Here is a 10,442-nt window from a genome sequence, read left to right as displayed (position 1 = left end):
TCCATGTGACATCAGTGGTTCATCCGCAATTATACGAAGCTACGAGAATACTTTTTGTGCACAAAAGAAAAAAACCAAACAACTTTATTCAACAATTTGTCTCCTCCGCATCACCCTGGTGCCATTTTGGAGAATATCAGCTGGACGTAAACAACGTATGTTGTTCTGTGTCAGCTGTGTCACGCCGGATCTGTTTCCTACGTTGTTTGCGCTTTGATTTGAATGAAAACATTCAACAACTGTGATGCAGCTGACACAGAATAGCATATGTTGTTTACGTCCAGCGGATATTCTCCAAAATGGCACCAGGGTGATGCAGAGGAGACGAATTGTTGAATAAAGTCTTTTTTTCTTTTTTTTTTTGCGCACAAAAAGTGTTCTCGTAGCTTCGTATAATTGCGGATGAACCACTAATGTCACATGGATTATTTTACAGATCTATGTTTCTGGACTTGGGAACATTTCAGTTGCGTTGCTGTCTATGCAGGGTCAGACAGCTCTCAGATTCCATCAAAAATATCTTAATTTGTGTTCCGAAGAAGAAGGGTGAGTACTTAATGACAGAACTTTCATTTTTGGGTGAACTAACCCTTTGAGGTTGGTGGTTTGTGGATGGTAAGACGAATTTGAATAACTTTAGTTGAACGAAGATAAATGAAATGCTGCAATCTGCAAAAAGAAAATACATATGCACATATTTTTTTTGTTACTAGGGTTATCCACGTAAATTGACTTTCACATATTCACATCACGTTTTCTTTCAGAAATGGAAAGTAATGGAAGGTTTCCACCTCAGAGTAAATTTTTTTTTAAATAAAATAAAAAATAAATAAAAGGTAAATGTGGGCTTTTTCATTTTTAATGTGAAATTGAGTAAATATCTTTATTTAAAATTTGTAATTACACAAATTATTTTTGCAAAAAAATGGTTACTTACAATGAAGGATTAAATGAAATGGAATCCTGGTAATAATTACCACACCATAACCATAAAAAAACCCCCACTAAAGTATAAACAGTAAATGGAAAACCATTGGCAACTGCCATAGCTATTATCTTTTTAAAATTTAAAGATTTAAAGTTACTATTTTTGTTCTATAAATTTAACAGCAGATTCTCCTGAAATAAGCTCCTGAAACCTGCTTAAGTACCTCCTGGGGTCCTGGTTTGGAATAGCACTGATAGTGGTCTCCTCTTTTTATACTTAGGTCTAACCTGTGACCATTGTAACTACGGCTTCAAATTCCCCAATCGCACAGATCCTGATGGCTGCATTCCCTGTGGTTGTGACCCATGGGGTTCTCTACACCAGTTCTGCAATCCTTTCACTGGCCAGTGCGAGTGCAAAGATGGCGTACGAGGCCTCCTCTGTGACACCTGCATCCCTCACTTCTACAGTCTGAACGGCAGTGGAGTCTGCCTGCCCTGCGACTGCAGTCCAAACGGATCCATTCCCGGTACCTCCTGTGATGCGGTGACCGGACAGTGTAGGTGCAAACCTCACACAGAGGGCCGGCGGTGTGACGTGTGCTGGGATGGATACCACAGTCTGCACAGCAGCAACTCCTTGGGCTGTGTGCCTTGCCAGTGTGAGCTCAGAGGCACGGTGAATGGCTCAGATGTGTGCGACAAGACCACAGGCCAATGCATGTGTAAAAACAACGTAGAGGGACTAAGTTGTAATCGATGCTCATCTCACACCTACAACCTGAGTTCTGCCAACGCCACGCATGGATGTCAACCATGTCACTGTGATCACATGGGCACCGTACCTGCAACCGTGTGCAACTCTGTTAGTGGTCAATGCGTCTGCTTGCCCACACGTTACGGTCAAGACTGTGGAACCTGTAAACCAGGTTGGTCCTTTCAGTCTGATTTGAAACTATGTGTGTATTTACAAGGTAGATGGTGTATTTGTAAGCTCATTATACTGTGTTGGCAATGCCAGAGAATTCATTGCTTTAGTTGTTTACTGTGATTCCTAGCCATTGCGCATTGCATTTGAAGTATCTGCGTAAACATCTTCTGAATTACAAAGTGCTCTCTTCTTTTTCTTAACTAATGACTCCCTTGCATTTTGTTCTTGGCTCTGCAAGCTGCTGCATTGTTTTGTTATTCCTTTTTTCCTAGATTGTGCCTGGGAATTGAGTGTGTTTGGCAGTCACTTTGGCCGATGGCGTTTAACTAGCATAGCTACAGGCCATTTCTCATGTACCCTCAATCAACCCCCCCTCAGTGACTGTTGGGCCAGTGCTGGCCTCATGACTCAAGTGCACTTCAGGGGGTGGAAATGTTTGCACTTCCCTTATTATTTGCAGCATAGTAAGTGCTAGAAGTGCACTGCCAGGGGCTCAAGAGTCAGTGTGGCTAGACCAGCTGTACCAGTTGGTCCCTTTGTCTTCGTAATGAAGATTAACCCTCACTGTTTACTGTAAAACCAACCTGCACTTTTGCACGCCAAGCACAGCCTTCCAATTCCAAAAAGCTGCTGCTACTTTAGAGTACTGTAAAGACATGTTCCTATTAGTAATCTGGATAGTTGATCCTATCCTAATACTGTGTTGTCCATCAACAAATTTGAACACAACCCTTAAACCCTGCTGATAAAACAACTTAGACTAGTTTAGACTAGCTTAAAGACCACATGATTTAAATTTTGAATTTTTTGCATATTAGTACAGTATATGTGTATTAGCTTGAGGTCATCTATATGCTAGTGTAATTTAATAAATAAATAAATACATAAAAAACAGAACAGACCCTTCAATGGAGAGTAGGGCTGCACGATTAATCGCATGCGATATTTAACGCGCATCTTGTCAGAAAGCCGGTTCTGTAATCAGCGGTAAATCTCCATCACCTGCGTGCTTTCACATTGAGCAGCATTAACTACACAGAGCCGTTGTTCACTGATGAGCTGCGCAAAAAATCGCGCGAATATGAACGTGGTTTTGCGCAACTCGTCAGTGAACAACGGCTCTGTGTAGTTAATGCTGCTCAATGTGAAAGCACGCAGGTGATGGAGATTTACCGCTGATTACAGAACCGTCTTTACTGACAAGATGCGCGTTAAATATCGCATGCGATTAATCGTGCAGCCCTAATGGAGAGCTGCAGGAATTACATTTTTGTAGGCCAATGCAGTAGTTGGCATTACCCTGGTTCTCTCAACAAAAAGTCAATAGTATTTTTTCATTGGCTTTTGGATTCTTGCAGAAATTAAACACTTACGAGCAAAAGCTTATGGTTCTTACATGTTTTATTCATCAAGACAATCTTTACAAACTAACACAACTTTTATGACTTTTGAAGCCTAAATACAATTGCTAGGAAGCTAAAGAAAGCTCAAGTTAGGCTATAAACGAATTACACCATGGTAGTCTCAGCCTCAGACGTCACACCCACGAACCGTTGACCGAACGTCTGATCCATACGGCACACAAAATTGGAAACACTTCGGGAGTTTCGAAGTCGTGATCAGATTGGTTGAATTATACAGGATTTCCAGTAGACGTGTGTGTCGTGTTCTTTAACGTTCCGCCTGGAAACAAATATGCCGTGACGCCAAACCCTCTCATGTTAGAAGAAAGCCGTCGTGTTTACAACTGTGACAATGAGCGCTTATCAGGATCAACTAAATGCTGGATTTTCAAAAGTATGTGAAATATTTAAAGTTCGCGGCATAGAATCTTTAAAATATGTCCAAGAGTTTTACACACCGGTGTGTTATTGTGGGGGCATTTCCACACCCCTAAACATGACGCGGCACAAAACGAAACATGATTGGTTGCTTTATCTGTCAGTCATATGGCCTCTTGGGCAGTCCTTGCCATTCAAAGCGGCCAAGGTTCCCAGACCTTCTGCCGTCAGTCTGAAGGTCTGGCTACGCGAGACATGGTCATGTGACTTCAACGTCTCTACCACTAAGATAAGGTATCTAGCAATGTAGCTTTGTCTGGTCATTTAAGCTTAAGCCATATTAGCTAGTCTAGGCTAACCATGGAAACCATGCTGCCCAACATCCACTAATGAGCCTATGCATATGATATGAGGGTGCATGGCTCGCACGGTAACCAGACAAGGATGTACGGCCAACCCTCCTCTAGCTTGTGCCCCCCAACACATGATGAAATAATGCGGGCGTACCTGCTGCTCACCAAAGCCTCAGCCACCCATGCCAGCACATAAAGCATGTGTACAGAGAGTGGGGCTGGCAGGAGTAAATTGAAAGCACAGGGAGCGGGGGGAGATCCATTTGGAGGAGGGTGGGGGTACTGATGACTGTGTTTCTGCAGGCCCTCCCCCGGCCACAGTCGTATTTCACCGGAGGGGAAGCAGCCTGTGATTGAAACATCTCAAACTCAGCGCCCCCTGTCTGATTGATGCGCGCAGGAGCCTGACGGAGCCCTTGAGATTCAACTCGTACTTTATTTTTAAGAAGATATTGACGGAAAGTGGACTAGGACACTTTTAAAGGAACATTTCACCCAAAAAGAATACCTAATTGACTTTCTTTCTTCTGTGAAAGTCTAAAGGAGATTTTAGGCAGAATATCTTAACAGCTCCTTTTCTCACAGTAAAACAATAATGATGTATTGTACTTATTCCCTTAAAGGGACAGTTCACCCAAACATTACATCTTTTTTTTTTTTTTTAAGTACACTTAATTGTTTTGAATAACTACAATTTTACAATTATATTTTAAAAGAATTAAATTACAAATTCATCATTACAAATGTGTAATTACAAATACATGACATGCACAAAGTGTATATTTCAAGACAAAGTCATTTTGAAATTACATGCTAAGATGTACTTAAGTCTTATTTAGGTTGGTTCAACTAATTGCATATAATATGTATTTAAACGAAAATACATTTTCTTTTAATTGCAAATAATATTAAATTAAGTGTCCATAAACATTGCATTCAGTTCACATTTAAGTATATTCTTTTAAAGTATGTTATTTCCATAATAATACTTTTTAAAGGTATGCTAAAGTACTTATTTTTCTTAAGGGATTTATTTATTTTATTTTATTTTACTTTATTTATTGTGGTGATAGCAAAAGAGGAAGTAAATGAGAGAGCTCACAAAAAAATGCATAATGAGTCTGTTTGTGTTTCTTTGCATCATATGTCATTGCAGGTTTCTTCCTGTCTGAGGCGGGGTTCAGCGAGTGTGAAGTGTGTGAATGTCACTCGGTTGGAGCGGTGGGGCAGGTGTGTGCTGCCCACTCAGGGCAGTGTGTGTGTGCTCACCCATCACTGACCGGTCGCAGATGCGACCAGTGCCAGGATCTCTTCTTTGGCTTTAATCCAAGTGTTGGCAGGTCAGTGCCATGGTCCAACACCTTTATCTCGGTCATGTTCGAGAAAGACGTTTTCATTTATTACCATGCAGCAAGATATATCATCAAGTAAAAAAGAACAGTGTAAATCACAGTCGAAAATTACTCCTGACCTCCCTCCCATCACCGAGACTGAACACTAGTAGTGAATAAAGGCCATTTAGAAAATCATGCACATCACTTTTCATAGCGATTTGAGCCAGTTAGCTGCTTACTGGCCCACGGGTTCAGACAGAGCCAGCAAAGGTCAAATTAGCCATTAAAGTCTCCCGCCTCTAAACGAGGCTGCATTTTAATACTCTCTGCATAGTTGATTTGTTGGATACATCAATTAGGTTGTAAATACATCATATGTTAGCTGTCTTAATGATATACTCCAAAGCAGCTCCCCAGCTTGAACATATGGCCTAAGTTGGGGATGGAAAACTTGGCATTCTCAGGAGTCAGTGGATTGGAAAATTATTTTTCTTTTCTATTTTTTCCCCTTTCTTACACACGGCAGATTTTCTTAAAATGTGTAAGTATGTTTGGGATCAATTTGCGCTGAAATTTTTACCCTGTAAAATAATCGTTGTTTTTTTCCATTTCAGAATGTCACCAGCCAAGAAAGACCGTCTCATCATATGTGTATGATATATCACTGATGCTGTCCACAATGGAAACAGTGACTTTGAGATGGACTGTGATACAAGAGAAGAAAGTTTTAAAGTCAAGTCATGAAGAATATTTGAAAGCTTTCATTCAGTTCATCAGGTTTTGTAAATATAATCAAAACATATATTTTTTATAATAAATGTTTATTTTTCATAAAAATATGACATAATTTATCATTATTGTGTGATTATTAGTGTGTATACATATATAGACTATTGTAATGGGGTTACAGAAGCATTTCACCCTGCAAATGAACCTCTGTTCTCTGCATTTGTTCAGACAGTGAGTAAAATCACTGAAATTCTATAATATTACAACATTTCCCTAAAAACTGACTAAAATGTAAAAGCACATTTATTTCTGTATTAGAGGCCTCCTACAACAACATTTAAAAGGTTAAATAATTTTTTCACATTTATTTTCTATATTTGGGTCTACTAGGGCAAAGGGAGTTCTTTTTTTAAAGATTTATTTTACTTTTATTTATTTACTTTTTCATGATGATGGCAAAAGAGGAAGTAAATGAGAGCTCACAATAAAATATGCGTAATGAGTCTGTTTGTGTTTTTTTGCATCATGCAGGTTTCTTCCTGTCTGAGGAGGGGCTCAGCGAGTGTGAAGTGTGTGAATGTCACTCGGTCGGAGCAGTGGGGCAGGTGTGTGCTGCCCACTCAGGGCAGTGTGTGTGTGTGCTCACCCATCACTGACCGGTCGCAGATGCGACCAGTGCCAGGATCTCTTCTTTGGCTTTAATCCAAGTGTTGGCAGGTCAGTGCCATGGTCCAACACCTTTATCTCGGTCATGTTCGAGAAAGACGTTTTCATTTATTACCATGCAGCAAGATATATCATCAAGTAAAAAAGAACAGTGTAAATCACAGTCGAAAATTACTCCTGACCTCCCTCCCATCACCGAGACTGAACACTAGTAGTGAATAAAGGCCATTTAGAAAATCATGCACATCACTTTTCATAGCGATTTGAGCCAGTTAGCTGCTTACTGGCCCACGGGTTCAGACAGAGCCAGCAAAGGTCAAATTAGCCATTAAAGTCCCGCCTCTAAACGAGGCTGCATTTTAATACTCTCTGCATAGTTGATTTGTTGGATACATCAATTAGGTTGTAAATACATCATATGTTAGCTGTCTTAATGATATACTCCAAAGCAGCTCCCCAGCTTGAACATATGGCCTAAGTTGGGGATGGAAAACTTGGCATTCTCAGGAGTCAGTGGATTGGAAAATTATTTTTCTTTTCTATTTTTTCCCCTTTCTTACACACGGCAGATTTTCTTTTGATGATTTTTATATTTAAGTCTTGGTTTGGTTGAAGTCTCATTGAATGACCTTCCTGAAGGCTTGCAGGAGATATTTAACTACTCCATCCACGCTGGGTGAATAAAAGGAACAGTGGGGGACATCGTCAACGCTTCCCATATCAACCATCGTTTACATTTTAAGCATTTCCCCCCTCAAAATAAAAAATATGATGTTGAGATGCACAGTAGGCAGGGAGAACATTAATTGTTGGCTGGTGAGATGCAAATAGCATGAGCGTGTGTTTTCAATGCATCAACAACAGTGCTACCGGACATCACAAATTGTTAATCCATATGAGTCGTGACAGATCACTGCATACACAATCCATCCAGCTGCACTCGTTCACCCGGTAAGGATGAAAAATGAACTATTTAAACTGATTAGAGGGGAAGCTTGAACTGCATCAGGAGATCCTACACAATAAAGATTTCTTTATCTAAATATTATAAACTCATTTGTCTGCCCCGGAATCAATAAGACGATGCATCTTATTTTGTTTTCTTACATTGGGTCGTTCGCTGCGGACCACCTAATAGAGGTAGTTAAAAACCCACAATATGGTTAGGGAAGATTTGCCATCACAGCAAATGACAGGCATAGGCTACATGGAAAGTGGTGCTTGGCTAATCATTTAACCTTGGGGGAAGAAAGCAAGTTTTATTTTACAGAAGTGTAGGTCATATTTATATCTGGTCACTGTTTTTTTTTTCCTGTTGCTAGTCAAACTTGCTTAATTCCTTGTCTGCAAACTTTCCAGCTCTATTTGCAACACTTGTTCTAGACAAATATCGAGGCACAATCTGGAGTCATTTCCTTTGATAGCTGCAAGCTATTGGAATATTTCAAATATGGAGAATGTAAGCATGTGGAACTTAGCAATATTGGTACTGATCACAGAGTTTGATACCACAATTGGCTTCGTTTTTGAATGACGAGAAAAAAAAAGTTCTCTGTCTCCTTCCGAGGAGTCAAGGTCGAACCACATTGGGAAACGGGTGGCTTAGCCCAAAACGCCCCTCTAGTTGACAGAACAAATTTTCAGCTCATTAAGAGTCTGAAATATGTTAATTTGTGAAAATTATATCAAATGTGTATGCGTGTGTATATATATATATATATATATATATATATGTATGCATATATATAATTCACAACTAATTTAAATTGTTTTACTTTAGCATGTTGCAAAGCTAACAGCACAATACTGCGCTAAGCATAATGATACATTTAAATAACACTAAACTATTTTTATTGATACTTTTCAATATTAAATAACATATATTTACATATTATTGCCCTTTTGTTGGTTTTGATTGCTTCTATTGTCCTCATTTGTAAGTCACTTTGGATAAACGCATCTGCTAAATGACTAAATGTAAGTATAATGTAAATGTATTTATTTCATCATGATCAGCCTGATCCCATGATATCAAAATTTGGCATTAATGAAAGGCTATCAGCTAATAAAAGGACAAGCCCTTTGATGTATCCCAGCCTTCGGTTTCAGTAGGAAATATTTTAACATAGAAGAGAAAAATCAAATCATATCATTTTGAGGAGCTTTATTTGAATGCTTTATTTGGCTCAAAAACAGGAAAATGCCTCTTATAGATCACATCACAGAGTTTCTTTATTGTAGTGACTGTAATTTAAATGCAGATTTCCCCAATATAGTCAAATTGGTTTGTAAGTTTAGTGCAAGAGAGGCATACCTAAGGTCAGAACTCACTGCCGTCACTCAATTGCTGTGGTATTTATGCTGGACTGTGGAATTTATTACATACTTTATTCAAAATACTTGCCCAGGAGCTGACACTCAAATTTAATCATGTTGCATCCTTATGTTTTAGCTGAACATTTCAATTTAATATAGATGTATATATCTCTCATGATCTTATGCCATTCCTGGGTTCAGTTGCATATCTACATTATAAACATTCAGCATGTATACTGTAAGGTGACCTGTTTATTGGTCTGTGTGTGTTTAGAGCATGTGGCACATAACTTCATGGAGACCCTTAAAGCCCTAATGTGCCCCTCCAGTACAGTGTTTTTATTAAGTTAGCATTTTTTACATGTAACAAATGATTGTTGCTCTAGTATAGTCATAGTCCATTTTCCCTGTTAGCTAGCAGCTTTGGTGCTTTAACCTTGTGTAATTCTGTTTCACAATGCAGATTTATCACCAATATGTCTCGGCTTACACTCTCCCACTCCTGTTCAGATCCCCAACAGCAGCCTCCTCCTCTCGGCCAGGTTCTGAACTCCACGGCTATAGAGTTGAGCTGGAGAGCCCCTGACTCCCCCAACAGCAATGTACTGATGTACACACTGCTTCGAGATTCAGAGATCATGCACATCAGACACAGCCAGCACCCATTCGGTTAGTGTTTATGGTGCTTCCATAATATCTTTGTCTGAGTATATAAAATATGATTGTGTTCTGGAATTAAATGATACTATGATGTAGGGCTGGGCGATATAGCTAAAATATTTATCAGCTATATAATGTTTCATATCGTTCGGTATCGATAATTATTGACATTTTTTATAACCTTTTTAAAACAAAAAGCAATAGAATTTTTTTTTTTTTAACCACTGTATTTATAATTAACACAATTTATTGAGACAAACAACAAATATATTTTGTTTTAACAATCAAACAATAAACATTTAACAAATATCTCATTTCTAATGTTTTATATGCAGATTAAATAGGTCTTTATTGTATAGGTCTAATTGTCTCCCAAGGCCACAGGAGGGCGCAATGAGCAAAATAATGCAGCGCATGTAAATTGTCAACGCAAGGAAGTAACTCTATTAAAACGTGCATTACGTCTAAATTAACTCATAAAAATCAAATATAATTTCGTAAATTGCATAAACAATTATGAGCAAAACAGCATCATGTATTTATGCATTGCTTAATCCAAAGAGCCGATGCGCCATTCACACAGACTGCATTTAAAAACATATGAGACGCAGTGAAAAGGAATAAACGTTCACAAATTTGTAACATGTTTTATAAAAGTTTAAACTGTTTTAACTTTGCATGGCTTTCTATACATCTCTTCTCTGAGACGCGAGTGCAGCAGTCATATTTGTCCGTCTAAAAAATG

General features: G+C 38.8%; 1 protein-coding gene across 1 annotated transcript in view; it reads left to right on the top strand.

The window, feature by feature from the left end:
• LOC107674023 (usherin-like) overlaps nt 1-10,442 on the top strand; it is a gene marked incomplete at its 3' end in the record, with an annotated part of 75,579 nt that overhangs the window by 45,754 nt on the left and 19,383 nt on the right. The window contains exons 13-17 of the mRNA XM_016467885.1: nt 1,209-1,856; nt 5,149-5,419; nt 5,941-5,977; nt 8,105-8,180; nt 9,548-9,706. Of these exons, the coding sequence (XP_016323371.1) occupies nt 1,209-1,856; nt 5,149-5,419; nt 5,941-5,977; nt 8,105-8,180; nt 9,548-9,706 (1,191 nt within the window). The remainder of the gene's footprint in view (nt 1-1,208; nt 1,857-5,148; nt 5,420-5,940; nt 5,978-8,104; nt 8,181-9,547; nt 9,707-10,442) is intronic.

The sequence above is a fragment of the Sinocyclocheilus anshuiensis genome, unplaced genomic scaffold (genome assembly GCF_001515605.1).
Source record: "Sinocyclocheilus anshuiensis isolate Anshui unplaced genomic scaffold, SAMN03320099.WGS_v1.1 scaffold544, whole genome shotgun sequence".
In the NCBI taxonomy this organism is placed as follows: Eukaryota; Metazoa; Chordata; class Actinopteri; order Cypriniformes; family Cyprinidae; genus Sinocyclocheilus; species Sinocyclocheilus anshuiensis.
Note: the sequence above shows the minus strand (reverse complement) of the source record. Positions and strands in the feature narration are given on the sequence as shown.